At 37.5% G+C, this 20,226-nt stretch overlaps 3 protein-coding genes across 9 annotated transcripts; 1 reads left to right on the top strand and 2 right to left on the bottom strand.

Annotated features, from left to right (window-relative positions):
- The first annotated feature begins 418 nt into the window (after positions 1-418).
- LOC104753500 (uncharacterized) lies at positions 419-817 on the top strand. Its single transcript, XM_019238164.2, has one exon. It carries the CDS (start codon positions 427-429, stop codon positions 679-681), a length of 255 nt encoding a protein of 84 aa, XP_019093709.1. The 5' UTR covers positions 419-426; the 3' UTR covers positions 682-817.
- A 2,042-nt stretch (positions 818-2,859) lies between these two features.
- Positions 2,860-16,076, bottom strand: LOC104753501 (BEACH domain-containing protein B). Of its 7 annotated transcripts, none has more exons than XM_087492002.1 (28): positions 15,733-16,076; positions 15,066-15,518; positions 14,799-14,957; positions 14,523-14,672; positions 13,965-14,120; positions 13,802-13,843; positions 13,369-13,713; positions 12,834-13,007; positions 12,570-12,730; positions 12,109-12,427; positions 11,593-12,016; positions 10,995-11,319; positions 10,655-10,843; positions 10,301-10,562; positions 10,020-10,211; positions 9,723-9,941; positions 9,466-9,642; positions 8,905-9,020; positions 6,988-8,356; positions 6,606-6,911; positions 6,072-6,524; positions 5,942-5,988; positions 5,763-5,856; positions 5,432-5,638; positions 4,912-5,037; positions 4,396-4,767; positions 4,085-4,316; positions 2,860-3,770 (listed from the first exon to the last, which is right to left on the bottom strand). In XM_087492002.1, the coding sequence occupies exons 1-28, from the start codon at positions 15,790-15,792 to the stop codon at positions 3,088-3,090; spliced, it is 7,812 nt and encodes a 2,603-aa protein (XP_087348128.1). In that variant the 5' UTR covers positions 15,793-16,076; the 3' UTR covers positions 2,860-3,087. The 7 variants fall into 7 exon arrangements, with proteins under 7 accessions (XP_087348128.1, XP_087348129.1, XP_087348131.1 ...); XM_087492003.1 differs by having other exon boundaries at positions 10,655-10,839; positions 10,991-11,319; XM_087492005.1 differs by having other exon boundaries at positions 13,369-13,708; positions 15,733-16,013.
- LOC104753502 (uncharacterized) lies at positions 15,871-20,200 on the bottom strand. Its single transcript, XM_087492562.1, has 7 exons — positions 20,093-20,200; positions 19,519-19,875; positions 18,820-19,419; positions 18,643-18,711; positions 18,228-18,568; positions 17,687-18,161; positions 15,871-16,011 (listed from the first exon to the last, which is right to left on the bottom strand). The coding sequence occupies exons 1-7, from the start codon at positions 20,198-20,200 to the stop codon at positions 15,871-15,873; spliced, it is 2,091 nt and encodes a 696-aa protein (XP_087348688.1).
- Positions 20,201-20,226: the final 26 nt, after the last annotated feature.

A 20,226-nucleotide genomic window follows, 5' to 3' on the forward strand; every position in this document is an offset into this window, starting at 1 on the left:
GCGCCTTTGGGTATTGAATATTACTGAACAGAAGTAGCAGAATCAAAATTCGCAGCATATCAGACTTCATGTCGACCAGGAAAAAAAAAACCATAGCTAAAATTTACAAAATGAATGATTAGTTATTGTTTTTATTTTGCTAAATTGATTAGTTATTGTTTGGATGGCCAAATCAACAGAAAAAGTAACTTAATTATATATAACAAGAAATGGTAGGCGATGGACCATTTTTAGACGTCCAAAAAGAATAGACAAACCAACTAATTAACAAAAAATTTAAAAATAATTATCTTACTACTTTTGCTAATATAAGCCACAGAAGGCCAACCCAACACAATCATCCTGTTACAAATTTGTTTGCTATATAACACAAACAAAATTTAATATGGCTTGAACACTCGCAAAACTCATATTGATTTTCACACAATGGCGACAATGAAAAATATATGCAGTGTTTTGATGATTGTAGTTTTATTTACGATGATGGTTTCAACACATGCAAATACGAAGGATGTGTGTGTTAAGCATTGTGTCCCAAACCAATGTATGAATGTTTCTAAAAAGGCAACTCTTCCTCTATGTGAGAATGCTTGTAAGAAAATCTGCAACGAAAACGAATTTGCGCATGAGGAATACGTCCAGCCTCGAGACAACTGCGGAATATTCTGGTTTTTATGTTAAGTAATACAGTACTTATAGGTACGAAACTCGTTTTTCTTTAACAAAAATAATACATATATAATATATATTTGTGTTTTGTTTACTATCTTTGTATTAACTATTGTAGTATCTAATAAATTATTCGGTTTTATTATGTTAAGTGAAAACTAAAACTGTCCTACCTAAAACAAAGGGAAAAATGCCAAAAAAAAATCCAAAGTTATTTTATTTGTACGTTTAATACCCAATTATTTTGGATTGGAATAAAAATAGATCAACTAATAAAACGTGTTATTTAAAATCCAAGATACATAGTGTTGCTATTTTCATACCCACGATTTTTCAACAAAATAAAAATTCCAATTTTACTCCGATTATCTAATTAATTATTTAATTTTTAATTTAAAAACTTTCGATTTTCTGTTAACCATATCAAACCGAGAGTTAACCGATATTTAATTACTCTTAAACCGTTTCTTCAATCTTCCGCTATCAGGTAAAATATTTTTTGATCCAGATAGAGTAGACTCTATCGGTGAACGATTTTGGGCGACTTATTGTGTTTATTTTTGTTTTTTTGGATCATACAAAAAAGAAGGTTCCGGTGCAAAATGCGTAGATACGGTTTTTTAGGATAACTTGTTCGTTATGTTTAGTGAGGAGGTTAGATTAAACAATAGAGTTTGGCTACTAGCATGACAATCCACAATATCTCTTCAATATGAGAGTCAACCAGAAAAACGTCCGATCAATTTATTTGATTATGAACAATTCTTGGTTCACCCTAAGATGAACCCCTCCTTATGTTAACTAATGAGAATATGACATGTTTAAAAAAATCAGTATATATTATTATAAAATTAAAAACTCAAACCGCTCTTTATAAACCCCTACCGATATATAATTTTATTCTAATTGTAAAATCTAAACTATAACCATCTCACTTGTCAATCTAAACCGACATATAATTTTATTTGAATTGTAAAATTTAAACTCTAACCATCTCATTTGTAAACCTAAACCGACATATAATTTCGTTCTAATTGTAAAATGTAAACCCTAACTATCTCATTTGTAAACCCAAACCGACATACAATTTCGGTTTAATTGTAAAATCTAAACCTTAACCACTTATTTGTAAACTCAACCGGCATATAATTTCGTTTTAATTGTAAAATCTAAATCAAGCCAATTTTTAATCTCCCTTAATTAAAAATATACAGAATTTGTTTACTTATTTTTTTTTTGTTTTTAATATAATTTTGATTTTTTTTTCCACAAATAATTTTGTTTTTTTTAATAAAATAATGTATAGAAGATTTTGGTTGAAAAGGTGGAGGTGAACGAAAAAAAAAGGTACACCACAAAAAATAAACGTAAGTATTTTTCTTTGACTATTAGCCTCGTAGAGTTGTGCAGTCTAGGTACCTAGTAAAATTGGTTGGGCAAATTTGCTGAGTAGCCAAAAAAAGAAAAACTAACAAATAATTTAGCCATCTATTAAAAAAACAAACTAGGAGTAAGCGTAGGGTAAATTACTATTTTGGGTTTTATGGATTAAGGGTAGTGGTGGATAGGGGTAGACGGCGGTGGTGGTGGACGGTGGCCAGGCGGTGGTCCGTCGACAGTCCGGCGGTGGTCTGGCGGTGTTACGGTATACTTTGGTGGTACTCCGGCGGTGGTCCGGCGGTATTCCGGCGGTGGTCCGGTGGTATTCCAGCGGTGGTCCGGCAATACTCCAGCGGTGTTCCGGTAATTGTCCGGCAGTGGTCAGACAGCTGGAGGTGGTGTGATGGTGGTAGGAAGTGGTTTTAGGAAGTAGAGGGAGGGTGGTTGGTGGTGATAAGGTGGATATAATGGTGGTAGAGATGGATATAATAGGGTTAATATAGTATATATTATACAGAGGATATATTAGATCTGTAGTTAGAGTAATTAGTTATTTAATTTTGTTTTTTTTCTTAGTCATTCTTGCAAATTTTCCAAATTGCTTTGATGTTTTTTTGTCAAATAAAGAAAGTAAAATAGGTTCGATTAGACTCGCAAGGGGTAGTGATGGAATATTGGATTGGTATATGTTTCGGTCAGAGCCTCATTTGCATTAATCTATACCACGGAGATTCATCATAGCTACATTGAGTCATTCATTGACAATGGGAAATTCTCGATTTAAACCTGGAGTATTGTATACTAATCGTATGACCTCTTCAACCACATCTCTATTGTCTAGTATAGTATTGTTACATCAATTAACATCTCTCTATTGTCTATGCATCTTAACTGCTTAAGATGAGATATATTGCACATTTACAAGGCAGTGAAAATTGTCATGTCCTCTCTGCAGAACACAAGATTAGCCCAAAATCGAGAACCCCATTACTTAACCAATGGATTAATCGGACATAAATTTACATACACAAGATAGAATCAGGATTTTGTGCTCCAGATTGGGCTCGGTTTCCGATGTTGAGGATTCTCGATAGAATAAACAAGAAGGGCTCCATCTTTTGTCCCTGCTAAGAAACACTCTTCCTGAGTTACAGTTAGAGAAGTGATTATTTTTCCCGCTCCATTATACCTTCTTACTACTTCAAGTGTGTTCATAGACCGGACAACTATTTGTCCTTGGTCACCGGCACTGACCAAGAACTCTCCACATTTACTAAGTTCAAGACAGTTGATTCGTCCATTTGACTCCGAGCTAGCCAGATGTTTTCCGTTAATGGAGTAGAGGTGCAGACTAAGATCATCATCACCGTACAAAACAATTCGTCCATGGTGCGATGCAGCAATCTTCGACACTGCACTGCCTGAAGGATGTTTTAAAGATCTTATGTATCTTCCTTCCCGCAATGTGTGGAATACACATGTTCCATCTTTTGACCCACTAATGACTATATCAAGATCAGTGCTGACGTATAGGCAGGTTATGATATCATCATGACCACAAAGAATATGAGAAGGAGCATCGGCGAGGACAATATCTTTCCGCATTACGTCTGCCTGCGTATTTCTGACCCTCTTTTCAGGTGTTCTCATGCGGATAACGTCCCACACCATCACAGTCGTGTCATAGCTACCAGTTGCAAGGATACTCGAATCAGCAGTCACTGCAGCATCACGATATATTCAGTAACGCATCAGTGGCTTGGGGAATTACAAAACATGATATATGTAGACCTGGTTAACGAGAACCCTATTTTAATAAACAAGTTAAAGCACCTAGGTTGTGGAACTGGCTGAATCCAACTCTTATTATTCTTCACATAATTTCATATTGGAACATTTCTCGAGCATTATTAACAACATCCTATTCTAGAAATCTAATATTGGCTAGAAGCTCATCTATGTGATCATTTATTCATTTCTAAGAAAGCAGCAGTATCTTCAACCAGGCAAAAGAAGCAGAGAACAAAGAGCATACCTGCAACACAACTTACGACATCTTTATGATGTCGGATGCTCTGGACTACCCGTCCATCAGACAAGGATATGACGTGAAAACTGTTCTCCCAGTTTCCACATGAAACCAGAAAATTTTCCAGTGGTGCATGCATTGCGGCAAAGCACTGTGATCCGAGTTCAACATTGTCTGCTAGGGGACTTCCAATGTTACGGGGAGAGAGAACATCAGAACCAACTCCAAAGAATGGATCCTGCAATACCGAGGCCTCAACTGAAGTGAATTAAAGAATATCGAACTGAAAGAGTCCAAAAGGATGATACTGAACATACCTGAGCGCTAGAAAAAGTAAAATTTCCGCCAGAATGTAGTTGAGTTGTCAACCAAATCTTGACTGACAAAGTTAGACCTTGGTTAACGAGAACTATATTTGAATCCACTACACCAACATATAGAACTGCTGATGGGGGATGAGTTGTAGCGGGAAGAATAGAAGTCAAATTAATGGAAGCAGGCGCAAAGGACAACGGATGTGCAATTGGAATAGGTGGCCCTCTTCTTGGATGTTTCTTCCGGAAAATTTGGATGGGAGTTTGACCAAAATTAGCTATCTGATCTTCTATTGCTGATATTTGCAATTCATCTTCCATATTTTCGGGGTCGACAGCACCTTCATATGTAAGGTAGTAAAAGATATTTGCTGCCTGCAATTCAAGTTTTTATTTAGTAAGAACAATTCGGGAAGCTTCAATACCATGTAAACAAAAAAAGAAAAAAAATGCTTGTGAAATATGAACTATCACAGCTGGCAAGAAATAAGGTAGTTTTCGAAAATTAATCAGGAGTACCTCCACAGCTGGTTTGCCACGCTGTTTGTGTCCAAATATCAAGTCAATCCAATCATGGAGATGAGAACTAACATACTCGCTCTCTAGGGCTTCTCTATTACGAGCAATGAACATCTCTGGAGAACCCTGCATATTTAATCCGTACCTAAGTTCTCATGGAGATAAAACAACAGAAGAATGCAACAATTGATTGGAGGTACATTCAGGATTTCTGGAATCCAACCCCGTCACTACGATTCCTTAACGCCGCCCAAACACCACCAAAATAAAGTTCTAATTTTAGCTTGTTACTGAACATTGCTATTGTCTCCAAATAATAATTATCCTATAGGTGTTATCCTTTTTAAAGGACCAAAAACGTCTCATTGAACATGTTTACCATATTTCAAGATTGGGTAGCAAACATTAATAAATTACTCGATTCATATGTAGTGCCATATTCAGTTTTCGCACCAAACATCAAACTAATTCAGCGCTCAACTACAAACTACCGTGTAAATCCTATGTGTGAGAAGCATACCTTAGCCCATGGAGGTAGACAAACATCTCCAAGAGGTTCACCATCTTGTTTCACTCCAAGATGGTAAGAGTTAGAATTCACCAGAAATTCAGGCATGTAGAAGAACTCAGGGATCAATTCTTTTACATCGCTTGTATTGGACAAGCAATTCCGAAAGGACCCCTCAACACTTTGGAAAAGACGATCTGCGTGATCAAATTTACCACCCTGGCCACGGACGGAACTATTTAGTGGATACATTTGTATTCACCATTTTTCATAATTTATTTCAAAACAGAATTGCCTATAATACTCCAGAAATCTGCTATTGGTCAAAGTGGGAAACAAATACCTGTAGACTACGATGAAGGGATGTAAACGGCTCTAACCTCAAAAGGTAATACAACACACTTCCCATACTTGAATAATGGGATCCGTAATAGAAACTGCATTAAGTTCATAAACAAAAATTACTAAGGTGCCGAGGGGGGAAAGTATCTCTTCAATACAGAAAAAATGCCTGCAGTGTACCTGGGTATATCAGGGTCAGAGAAGCTGTGATATCTGTCCTCAAAAATCTGTCAAAAAAAAAAGTCATATTGTAATACATTTCATGCCACTAATCTCAGAAACTAAATTCATGTCGTTGCTTTATACTAACCTCAAACCTTCTTGTATCTAAAGCTCCAACCGGTTTAGAAAGATCACGAAAGGTAGACGCTTTGCTAAAATCAAGAGTCTCTGATGAGTAGTCAGCCACTACCCAAGGGAAAACAGGATACTGAGTCAAATCATTATAAGATCTGCCTGCAAGGGTATTGAGAATCATCAAGTATTCAAAGTTTGTAATCTCTCTCCTTCTCCATCTGTCTCTGGCTGTTTCTGCCATCTCCATAGCTACACGTCTGTCGACAAACGAAATAATTGCAGTCCTATCCCTAGCAACATTCTTCGGGAACAGGAAGTCGTTCCTGGTAGAAACAATTAACATCCCGACCTCCTTTGCATTCTTTTGCGACGCAAAATTTAGAAAGACTGGGGGTACAGATTCCTGGAAGAAAATCTCCAGAGCTGTGTATTGAAGCAAATACCGCGTCGAATGAACACCTTTCACCTATCAGCAGCATGACCATCAAACGTTATCTAATATGCTGAAAAGATGCATGAATTTCCAAATTAGTTTAGTGTTTTTTACCTTCCCTATTTTCCATCTTCTGTGGCGCTTAACTTTTTTTAATGGTTTCTTATTGTTGTTTCCTGATTCCAAATCTAGGAATGTCTCACTATCATAAGGTGAAGACCATTTGACAAGGTTCTGTTTATTGTCAGCCTTTGTTACATCACTACCCTTTGTAGTGCTAAAGTTCTTGAAGACAGCTGATCCACCAGTTCCTTCCACCAAAAACTCCCCAGAGAAATGCAAAACATTTTTCATAACTGCCAACCAACCAGCCAGTTTCCTCTTCGGAGTTATAAGAACACAAGGAACTGATGTCAAAACCTGAGAAATAAAAGCGAAAGCATGTTATACATAACCACTTTATTGTCTACTTCTTCAAAATCTGTGAAATATGTACCTCGCTGGTATCAACTTCTAGAGAGGATGCATCCACTTTATCTTGTACGACATCCTTGAGGCCACTGCTGGTTCTCACAAGCTCCGAGAACTGGATATCTGCAGAAGTATCCATGAAACTCTGCTCACTTTGACTGCTGTCGTTCTCACAGGATTCTGAGCCACCATCATCAGTTATCCTGCGAATGCCTTTTAGTAAAAATCGCTTCATCTGTTCAGGTATATGTATTACACCAGACTTGCTTTCATTAATAACGTTTAAAGTCTCATTTTCAGTGGCGGTGGAAGTAGAAGGTGGATGACACAGCCTTTCGTCAAAATGATAATTTCGTCTCAGTTTTGGTCTACGCCTCCAAGAATCTTCTGTTCTGTCGAGTTTCCAGTGGTTTAAAATGCTATTAGGAAAAGGTGTTGCAGACCAAGGACCTCTCTCATCCATCAAAGATCGCAGCATGTGAATCCATTTCTCAGTAACATTTTGCTGTTGCTCTTCATGGCTTAATTGCACTGCAACTCGTCTATTTTCATCCCATGTAAGAACAGTTTTTAATAAGTTTTCCAGCTCATCATCAAAAGCTTTCCTGCTGTTGCTTTCTAAAGACGATGTTTCATTATTTCTTTCAGAAAGGGTTTGCACTTGACGAGTACGATCAGATATCAATGTTTTCATGTATGTTGTTTCATCAGTGATTGCCGCAAGCACACGGTCTTTGTGTATAAGATTCTGGATCGAGCCCATTTCTTTGAAGATTCCCCCAGAATCAGAGCTGTCATCCTTAATCATACCACTGGTGGCAAGGATGGACTTTCCGCAACTAACAGTTTCACGTATCAGGTGTGATATGACATGAAAACGAGCCCCGTCATCTAACTTTCCATACTGGTGTCTCACATACAGCAAACACCCAATAAAGAGATGCAATCTGCTCTTGCTTTGTTCATCATCAGCAGCTAAAAAGGCAGGCAAGAGTGAGGTCACCTGCTGTACACATCTAGTGGCTTTTTCCAGCGAAGACATGCACAGATAAAGGGTGACGAGCCTAAACACGATTCGCGGGCATTTCTCCCCCCTTAGGAGCATGGCTTTATCAACGGTTTTGTTCATTTTTCCACTCAACAATGCACTGCCAATCCCTCCTGACACAACAACTGCGGCCATTTCAGCAGCTGGAACATTCAATGATTCTACTAAACCTCTTGCTCTTTGGCCAATAGAGGGACCAGTAGCCGAAGATTTGGGAGATATCTTTACCGGACCCCTTCCATTAATATCACATATTATTCTCCACAAATTGTCATACAAATTCCACCATCTTTTATTGGTCATAAGTTCAGTTACTGTGGTGCAAGACTGCTGACTTTCTGTGTTTCTGGAAAATGAATGATAAATTACATCATAACCAAAACTAGCAAGCAAGACAATGAAACAGCAAATATTACTAATCAGTCACTGAAAAGCTTTTTCTTTTTCTAATCAATATACTGGAATGTTGTACTATATCGTAAAAGAAAAGTAATATAGATGGTGTATTATCTGTTAAAGCAGCTTCTCATATATATTTTAGAACAAGTGAAATATACTAAGAGAATCGAAGAAAGAAACCAAGTAATATGCTTTATATCACATAGAAAACACTAGCCACATTTACCCAAACTCACGTGTCATATTTTTTATTGGAAGGCCAGTTATGTTTCTCTACAAAAATATCATGGACTGAAAGTTATGCTACCCATACAATGTACTCATAATGTATACTATGCTATCCACACTGGAGATGATTACATGTCTTCTAACAATTTATACTTAAATACAGCTAATCAACTCCTTATACAATACTTTCTTATGAGAACTTTGTAACAAAAGTGTAAATGGCACGAAACTAATGATGCAGTTAAATGAAATCCATAAAGAACATACCTAGAGGTTTCTTCCGTCAAAAATCGTTGAAAATTTTCGTCTAGCCCCAAACTGTGGTCTTCACGATTTCCAAGTTGTAATAAATCCTCTGAAAATTCAGTGCTAACTGCTGGAAACTGGAAGAAAACATTTAACATTATGTAAAGGAAAGCACATATATGATTTTCTTAACAACAGGAAACTGGATCAAACCACTTATTAGCATTGACCTTAAATACAATGAAGTTATTTGAGTTTAGAGAGCGTCAAGTAACTTTTGTTAATCCAAGATGTCTCACTAAATAATTTAACTAATAGCTTCACCACCCTGACTAACTTGTTCATAGCAAGTACATATAATGAATGAATGGAAAAGACACCAAAAGATCTAAATATCAAGCTAGTTAACAATCCTTGGAAACGTAAAAAACGCAACCAAAAACTCCATAAATCTCAAGCAACATGTAGGACAAGAAGCGAGTTTTACAAGATTTTGCAGCGTGTCAACATGGATTTAGTACAATTTAGTTCAACAATCAACTGCATGACAAAAATGAAAAACCAAGAATAGGTAGGTCATACCAGGAGCCTACTGCCAAATTCACGGACAAGCATCTCATCAACGAGCCGCAAGAGATACAGTACATTGTCGCGACATGGGTGCGAAAGGAAGATATTATCTTCAGATGAGAGTTCCACCAAACGCTGAATCAAGTCCTCATAGAGATCGCGGAGAAAAGACCGGTATGGGGCATCATTCTGTGATGAAATAGAATAAGCACAGAATAACAACAAATTTGTTCTAAGATTTAAGGAAAAAAAGGGTTTGATTAACTTACATGCTCACTCTGCAAGAGTATGAAATTCACAGTTTCCTCTAGCTGCTGCCAACCTCCCTTCACAGATAAAATATAGTGGCAGAGAACAACACAAAAGAGACCTCTGACAAAATGTTGCTCATTTAATGCCAAGTCATCATGATTAATCAACTCAGATCTGTAGTCTTTTATCACATCAAGTTTCACAGACGCTAATAACCATGCACTCCATCCAAATTCCTACACATAAGATTTTGTATTTTAAATTGCCATTTTATCACTTGCATAACTAAAAATTACAGCCATATGTGTCTATACCATCAAAGCTTCAACATTCATAGGATTTGAATCTAGAAGATCGAGTATGTCACTGATTATTTTCATTCTTGCTAATCCATCCTTGCAGCCGGACAGGAATTCGAAAATAAAAACAAAAACTTGTGGAAGAAAAAAGTGAGAGCTGCTTGGTTTGCCTTTCAGCTTATCAACCTGGTTGTGTTTCTGCAAAACCTACAAGAAGAAAAAGAAACTAAAAATGATCTTCCAACTAAATTTTCTGGAAAGTTGAGAACAAATTATTTGCATTCTTTAGCTGATACCTGCTTTGGGCTGGCCCCCCCAAGAAGCACATCAAACAAGGTCGCACGCAAGTTATCTGTCTGAGGATATTGAAACAACCTATCAGACATGGCCAAAAAAATTGGTTGCGTTCTAGAACCAATTTTCTTATGGCCTTGTGATAGAGACTTAGTTCTTCCAACAGCAAGATTGAAAAACTTAGGTCCTTTTTTCTCGGAAGGAATATCATAAAGAAGCCTTCCAAGGAACTGCAAGCCGAGTAACCTTATAGGCTCGTAATCCCTGTCAAACACAAAATGTTAAAGTATGTGACTGAAATTGTGTTTGTCTCATAATATAGAGGGAAAAAGCTGGGTAACATAACAAAAAGTTACCTCTGAAGAAGATTGACAAAAATGTGACATCCACCGATAAGATTGACTTGTTCAAGAAAAGAAACAAGGATTGATGTTTGTGAAATGGCACGGATAATCATATGCAGAACATCTTCGATACATGCTACATCTTGGCATGTCTCAAAAAATGCTGTCAAAGCTTTCACGTCCCCTGATGAGATATTCTGCCTGGAAAACAGAGGACATTTTTGAATAAAACTGAATGCATGGACTTAAGTACAAGTTTCAAAAAATATCCTATTATGTATTTGAAGCTAGCTACATAAAGGGTAAAAATATAGAGGCGAAAGAAACTGTATTTTTACAGTGGATGACATGCCTCAGACTCATTTCACCTAGTCTCAGCAAAAGGAGACGAATTTTATGAATTTCATCTTTACTTGGTCTTTCTGTAATAGTCCGAGCTGGATGCATAAGAGTTTTGCTTCCTTTAAGGTATTTTTCAGATTCCCAGTAAAAGTTCCATACTATGTCAATAACTCTTGGGAGTCGACAAAGGCTTCCCAGAAGTCGTGGATCATTATCTAGCTGTTGGATGAGAAACATGTAAAGTTCACGCTGCACATTATAGGCCGCATGGAGCCAAATGTGAGGATTCAGGAAAATGCTAGATATCGCATCCTCCACAAGCTGCTCAGCAAACCCTGGATAGACAAAAATAAAATAAAAAGAAACTTAAAGAACCAGCCCCGTGATCTACAAACAACTTTAAATACTGAATTAACAGACGAAACAAGGCAAGAATCCGACTAAATATACTAGCTACAGAAAACAGTATATGATTCCAACCATTGGAGGAAAAAAAAAAATCTAAAACAAACCAAAATTAGAAAAACGTTTCCACTTCATGTAAAAAAACGACTGCAATATATAGTACATGAATTGAAGCATTAGTACGAGGCAATCATAGCACATACCAGAACTTGAAATAACGTTGAATAGGTGTGTCAAGGATGAAAGCGTCTCTAGATTGAGCTGCTTCGGTTGAATAGACTGTAACAAAAATCCTAGTATGGGGAATCCAGAGAGAAGATGCATCTGTTGCTGATTTGCTGGATTTTCATCCAAGACAGACGCAATAAGTTCAATAACTTCAGCTATCATACGCTCTTTTGTCGGCATAGCTGAATTTTCCTCTTTAAATGCTTCACTTTCACATCTATCAGATTGTGTAATCAAAGGAAAGAAAACAGATATCCCTCCGACACAGTAAATAATCTGCTGGAGCAAGCGCCGCGAGCATAGCTGAGTACCAACCATAATATCGGCCTCAAATGCGAGCCTTTCTTGTAAATGATCTGACACCCGAGACACATTAAACAATCTCCTACCATCGCTCGCCTAAAAGGAGGAAATTTTGTTTGGTTAAAAGAAAGTTGTTATTAAAGATTGGCATAAATGATAGCAAATAATTGCTTAAAAGGGTGGATGACCTGTGCATTCAGTCCAAAGGAAACCTTAGATGCAAGCCCATCTTTTCCATCAAGAATACCACTCGGAAATGGATTATCAGAAAAGGGACCAGTCATCTCATTCTCCAAGAATGCATACATATAGCTTGGTCCTAGCGAATAAATGGCCTGAACTTGCTCGGAAGACAAGGAATCATTAAACAAGTAAACAGGTCCAATTTGGCCAAAAAACGGGAAAACATCTCGGATCGATTCCAGGCCATCGTTATCTTGGATTTGTGGCAAGGTGATTCTTGTACCAATTAAGCAGCTGGTAAGTACATCAGTAACTTTGGGATAGCTGAAACATAAGATAACGGAATCAACTATTGTAAATAGAAAAAATAAAGCAACCAAGCATTACACAATCTGACTTGTCAATAATTTTATGGATATTACAACAAGCCCTTAAAAAGTACTAGAAAAAACCTATGTGGAATCACCTGCATCTTTCAGATGACACAAGATCCCCATCAACATAACACCTCAAGAGGCTTCCACCCCAAAATGCTCTTCCAATACTATGAGATACACAAATAAAATGCCATTTTTTACAGACCAAGTTGGTATGCACATTTACACATAGCCGTTTCAGATTCAGAGACTGAAAAAAAAAAAAAACAGAGAAAATTGTGTTAGGAGAGGTGTAAGTAAATTTAAAGAATGAAAAAAAAAAAAAAAAATAAACCCTCAAAAAAGTGTCTTACAACATACGATAGCCCATCCTTCCCAATAGCAGCAAAGCAACCCTTTCCATTTTTTGACATAAAACTGAAGATACCCATTTTGCCATCTCCAGGAAAGCTTTCTACCCTAAGCCAACAGCAAAAGGAAAACCCCTTATTTGCAGGCCACTGAACGGGTGTTCTGATTACAATCCCCTGCGAATGTAAAAATAATTTACAAAAAAGGTAAGAATTAAGTATAAAAAAATTGTCAGAATTTCTCTACTCACCAAGAAAAGTGTAACACATTAGCATCAATATCTCCAATAGAGTACCACCATTTCTTGGAATCAAAAATGCAAATACTTTCCACCTCTACAAAGCCGCCACTATGTCTAAACATTTACCATTTAAATTTGAGGCATGTTTGATACAGTTACGGCAGTGTAAATTAATCAGTATGCAAAAGCAGCTTTAAATAACTGATGAGCTTATACTTTATCTCAACTAGTTGTAGCAGTACGATAGCACATATATTTTAAGTATGAAAACTTTCTCAAGTGGGACAAAGACTTACAGAATCAACCCCGTTCATGTCAAAAAAGCCTGTTGGTCCTTTCTCATTCAGCATTGACAACAAACAAGCCAATAAAAGTGAGCGGTATCTCTGTTGATTCCCCACTCTTTCACTCCGAAGAAGTGCAAATATCTTACGTATATCCTTCCCAGAAATACTGTGGCCACCAATTGTCTGAGTTAGCTGTGTTATTTTCAAGATTACACTATCATCATTTTCCAGAGAAAACCAATCAAGAAGCAGGTGAAGCATTCCCGCCCGAACACATGAAGCACGATTCGATATGGAATCCCTAAGGAGTTGCTGAAACAAATTTAGCCCATAACACTGCAAAGACTCGCTGCTCTGCCATATCATACACCTCCACAGTAAGGATATATCCCAAAACCAAAATATGGAAAAGGCAAATCTAAGTAACGAGAATTGAACCAACCTTCTGAAGTACATTTAAGTAAAGTATGATAACATCTTCATTCTGGATAGGAAGAACAAATTAAACATGAACACAGGAAAATAGAGTTAGCCCCAGTGAACTAGTTATTACAAGAAAATTAAAGGATAAATCATTAACTGATAAATAAAGGAAACTACATCACCTTTATAAGAGCACTGCCTTTATCGTCAAATTTTCCATCAACAAGCATATCAAGTAATGCGTCTAAGAGCCTTTGGGTAGGTTTCCATTGAAAGAAATCCAACAATAAGCTTTGCAGTGTCTGATAACCCTTGCCCGCAAGGGCTTTAAATGCAAACTGAAGGGCACAAGGAAGCAGTTGCAAAAACTAATTATACCAGTGCAAGAGACCTTTAGATTCAAACTTAGCTCAGAAAGTCTTCCAAAACAATAAAAGTTCATGTGTCTTTCGTTCTGCTAATTTACTATCTGAGATGACACTTCCAAGATTTCTTTCACAATAATATTGACATGTCATCAGCCTTATCTATATGAATCATGGGGAGAGAAGCGATATTCTTATTTTGGTAACACAGTGAGCAGAAACTTTAAAGAAACAAATTTTATGTCGCTAAATATGCTACAAAAAGTTACTTCTTCCACGAATCCCATGTTTTTTTCTCATCCAGAGGTGATAAGTGAACAAGCCAATATTAAGTGATCATTACTGTAGCGAAGAGCAAAGGAAAAGAAGAATCACCTTTGACGTATCATTATTCGCAAGCAGGGAAGTTAGAGTTTGAAGGACATTTAAAACCAACTTCTCTCCATTTGCTTCATCAAGATTACCATTTAATAGAGAGACAATGTGTAAGAAACACTCCCCCTCACGGAACAGGGCTTGGTAATACTGGATTGGCAAAACAATAGAGGAGAAAATTTAGAGGAAGCACAAAATAAAGAGAAGGATCTACAGTAGGAGTAGCTGACGCCAAACAGACATTACAAGCATTATATAACAAACATAGAGTCCTACCCTCGAATTAGTCTTGATCAAATCCCTCATACCCGCCAATAGATCAACAGATAAGTCAACAAAATCATTTTCTCTTTCCTTCACTTGAGTGAAAGTTTCTAGATATTTGGAACACACTTGTGATTTTGCGCTTTTGTCTTCGTCACACGAAGGCCTGATCTGAAAATGTGGATAAAAAAAAATCCATTTCATTCTCCTCAACAAGCTAAAAGATCAACAGAAGTATAGTAAAGACTACTTATAAGTACTTATTCGAAAAAGAGATACCTTCATGAGATCAATAATAAGTTTCATCACATTGTTTCTTACGGCTTTTTCCCAAAATAGCTCAAAAAGACAATCAACACAAACAGAGCTACGCAAAACATAAACTTTTGCATCATCTGCCGACGAGAAAAACTCTGTGAAAATCCCCACACATGATTCCACGCACTCAAACCAACAATCCTCCGTATGACTTGTTGAATCAGACTTCTTAACAGGTGAATCAACTACAACTCCACTGTCACTACTTTCTACTAAAGAGACCGGCTTCCTACTTTCCCTAGCTTGATTACAAGCCAATCTGAGCACACGACAAGCTCCATTCAATGCCTTAAAAGAAAGTCTGTTTTCATTTGAAAGCTGTAACGAACGTAACAGCCTCTGTGAAAGACCATTTGCAATCCTGGGTGTAGTTGCAGACTGCTCAAGAGCATCTAATAGTACAGATACACTAGGCTGCACAATCACAACAAAAAAAAACAAAAAAAGCAACATGACTGTACGATCACACCCAAATTAGCCACTAACCAAAGAGAAGCAAAGCAACATTTGTATTTGGTAGTATGATTCAAATAAGGAAACAACAACTTCAGCATCGGGGAAATTGAACTAAACCCTCAAATTCTTATCTCATTATTCAAAAACCAGAATCATCCAATAAAAGGCGTACAAAATGAGACGTAGTTGCATCAGAACTTGGAGACGACGCTGCGACAGATTCGGATTCCATTTAGCTCAATCGGGTTTTCGTGTGTTGTTCAATGATCTGTTTCAAGATCTCTAGCCGACGGTTCGATCCCAGAATAAATTAACCAGAACTGGCGCATAACCGTTGGTTTTTGGATTCACTACGAAGAGAAACGGCGAGGGAGAAAGCTTCTTCAGGTCTGTGATAAAGAGTTGTTATGAAGAAGAAAGCATCGGAGCAATTACCCCCAAATTCTGCAATCTGCAGAAACGAAAGAGTGCAGACAAGTATTTAGAATTTACAAAAGCAAGTCCTCCTTTTTAGTCAAGTTTTCTAAATTCCTCTTTACATTATATTTTATGCCAAACGTCACCCATTTTCTTCCGGTTAGGGAGACATTCGGTTCGGAATTGGTTCGGAATTGGTTCGGTTATTAGGGTTTTAGGTTTTTCGAATTTTAGGAAGAAAATTCATTCAGGGCAGAATAGGATTAAAATTTAGTGGAAAGATTAACATTTTTATGAATTTTGGTTTGGTTAAAAAGAATCGTCTAGTGCAGTAACGGTTATGAATTTTGGTTTGGTTATGAATTTTGGTTTGATCAAAACATTTAACGGTTGACTAACGCTGTTTGAATCAACAAAGGAATATGGGTAACGATTAGAAGTCTAGGTAGTAAATTTGAATTAAGTGAGAGTTTAGGTTGAAAAACACACGGTTCTGTTGTTTGGGTAGGAATTTACACTTTTGAAATAGTACGGGTTGAAATTTACCATTTTCACGTTCGTATATAACATTGTGCATTTCGGTTTTTGTCAATTTTGGTTTGACTTCGTAAAAAACAATTCGGTTCTGTAATTCTGCTCACCCCTAGGTTAGTCCATATAATTTTGTGCATTTCTTCAAACCACTCATGTAGGCTTGTAAACTCATGTCTAGAATATAAGCAAAGAGAGTTTATTTGCTTAGCTCATATTTTAAAATGTTAGATTTTTGAGGAAATAAACAACCATCAGAAACATATGCATTTACAACACGAGAGATAGATGACCATCAATATGATCATTTGATATACTATACCTCATCATGATACATTTTTTAATGTATTTTATACGGACTAGGATAGTACCAGCGCTACGCCGCAGGATTGTTTTTTATTTTGTTTTTATTTTAATTATTTTTAAGATTATTTTTGTATGTTGTTTATAATAATAACAAAAAAAGAAGTCAATGCCTCTGTTGATTGATTATCATTTCTCAATATTTTTTACCTTCAAAAAACTAATTTGTCAACATTAATCGAAAAAGATAATATTTATATATTAAAAAACTCTAGTTCCCAAAAAGCTAAAACCATACTGAAATTTCATAATGAAATTTCCTCAAACAAAATCCGCCTCAAATCAAACCAAAAAAATATTTCAATATCCACCTCTATCGCATATTCGTAATCACATCAAAGTTATACTTAATCAAATTTACGAGTAAATAAAAATGTTCATGATGTAACATCAAAACTACGAGTAAATAAAAATGAAGAAAATAGTTTGACCTATGGGTTCCTAGTTTCAATCTCTTCATCAAAGAAACATCTTTATTATTCTTGCTCCATGGTGAAGCTTTTTGAACAAAGATAAAAGTGTTCTTAACAATGTGGTCTTTTAGTCTGCATTTTTAGTATTTGTAAAACTATAACATCTCTTCTTCCAAACGATAAGTCTTGCCTACAATCACAAGTCTTTTTTTGAATTTAATGTTAAATTATATTCAAAAGAAAATATATTGTTTTACAACTAGTGCAACACTTTTAGAGGATAACAATTGATTAAGAGAGAACACAAATCATAGCCTAGAGTCGAGTTTGAAGCCACATCTGGAAAGTCTCCTCATATCGCTTATCCCCCATTAGGCCTATAGAGAGTAGCTGATCCCGAACTTGACGGTCAATCCATGCAATAAGAGTAGGGGCACTCTGCGACTTCTCCCCATGCCTTCGACCATTCCTCTCCCTCCAAATGGCGTAGATAACTGCTTGAAAGACGTAGCGGATAAGGAAACCCTCACCCAATGGAAGTTGCGGATTGGAGATATAAGCAAATATTGTAGACCAGTCCGTTGAAAACCGTGTTTTGAGCAGACCCTTAGCCAGATCCGACCACACCAAGGATACAAAAGGACAGGAGAAGAACAGATGATCCCTCGTTTCCATGGTAAGCTGACAAAAACCACACACCCCCACAGCACTCCCATTCCACGCCACCATACGAACTCCCGTCGAGATCCTATCAAGAGCTGCCAACCACACACAAAACGCAAACTTTGGCGTAGCATGACCAAACCAAACCCCTCTATGCCATGACACCGTACTTGAGGTTGTGCGAATGTGATTCCATGTGTCCCGAGTGGAAAACCTGGGACGGAAAACATCATTCTTACCTCTCCATAACAATCGATTTGCCTGCGGTTGGCAGTTCTACCAGTGCAGATGCAATGCCTCTTCAATCTTATTAAACACATATACTCGGTGACGTCGTTGCCGACGACGATGAGTCCATGCTTCGGCTACCGTACTTTGCTTAGCAATCCCTAGATCAAGAACACCATTACCTCCCACTACCTCATCAAGTACGCCTAACCCCGACCAGTTATCAAACCAGAAAGAGGTTTGTTCTCCATTACCCACGTCCACCTTACAAAAAGATTTAGCTAAATCCCGATGCTTAAGAAGCTTTGTCCATACCCAAGAACCCAACGTAGTAGAGCTCTTCACCGACCAGAACAACTCTTGTTTCAACAGATTCATATGGACCCATTTTACCTAAAGGGAGTCGCCATGAGAGACTAACCTCCAGATGAGATTTAAACAAGATTAGCCTCTTGAAGAGATCTCACCCCTAAGCCACCCTCTGCCTTTGGTTTACAAATAAACACCCAAGCAACCTTCGCTTTCCTTGTATTCATCTATGTCCCCGACCACAGAAACGCAGAACAGAGAGAGTTAATCTCATCAAGACATTCACGCAGCAAACTATAAGCAGCCATCCAAAAATTGCACACACTCCACAGTACCGAGGAGATCAAATTAAACCGACCAACAAATGAAAGATAGCGAGCCGTCCATGATCCAATACGCTTTCTAATCTGTTCCAGTAACGGCAAACAGTCGGCAATAGTTAAACATTTGGTGACCAACGGAAGACCCAAATAACGGATTGGCAGAGAACCAACCTCAAAGGGAAACTGAACAGTATCCAACCGTTGAGCCACATCACCCGCCAGATAAAGAGTGGATTTTTCCATACTTATAGTTAAGCCTGATATCTTTGCAAAATGTTCAAAAACCGCGGTGATCCCCTCTATCGACCGTAGCTTACCATCAGAGAGTAGCATTAGATCATCAGCAAAGCTTAAATGCGTGAGTCTAAGATTTCGACATCGGGGATGGTACCCATACGAGTGATCTGCAGCCGCTTTGTCCAACAGTTTGGAGAGCACGTCTATACAAATAACAAACAGATATGGAGACAAGGAACAACCCTGACGTAGACCCCGAGAACTACAAAAGAATCCAGCTAGCTCTCCATTTACTTGAATAGAAAAAGAGGCAGTAGTGACACATAACATTATCCACTGAATAAACATAGGAGGGAACTGCATAGCCATAAGAACCTTGGACAAGAAGGACCATTGAACAGAATCAAAAGCCTTAGAAATGTCAATCTTAATGGCACATCACCCAGAGATCGAGGTCTTATGGTAGTCATTTACTATCTCCGTTGCCAGCAACACATTCTCAATCAATAACCGATCTTTCACAAAAGCAGACTGGTTACTAGACACAAACTTTGGCAACACCCTTTTCAGCCTATTTGCAATGATTTTGGAGATAACTATATAAAGCACATTGCAACAAGAAATGGGACGGTAATCTTGCATCACCTGAGCAGACACTTTCTTAGGAATCAGAGCCAATATGGTTGAGTTAACACCCTTAGGTAGGAATCCTTTAGCAAAAAAAGACCGAACCGCGATGACAAACTCTGCTCCCAAAATCTCCCAAGTGGACTTATAGAACTCCGACATGTACCCATCCGGACCAGGCGGCTTATCATCCGGACCAGGCGACTTATCCGGACCAGGCGACGTGTACAATCACAAGTTCACCTCTTACTCGTTATCTTCCGTCACAACTTTTTCATTCTCAGCATTGTCTCCACTTGTCTTAACCTCTGACTCTATATCTTTTGTCACAGCTTTTTGATCATCTTTTTTATCTTAGTATCTATCTCCATTTTCTTTGGTACAGACATATCCTCATCTTTTATTTCTTGTGTTTCCTTACCTCCATAATTCTCCTTCTCTTTTTTCCAGCCATAGCCTCTGTTGGCTTTTCAAGAAAACAAGTGCTGTTTGCTGTTGGATATACGGTTGTCTTTGTATCTTCCCCCATATGTAAAGACAGTTATGTAGATCCTT

Source organism: Camelina sativa, chromosome 16 (assembly GCF_030686135.1).
Source record: "Camelina sativa cultivar CO46 ecotype springtype chromosome 16, ASM3068613v1".
NCBI classification, from domain to species: domain Eukaryota; kingdom Viridiplantae; phylum Streptophyta; class Magnoliopsida; order Brassicales; family Brassicaceae; genus Camelina; species Camelina sativa.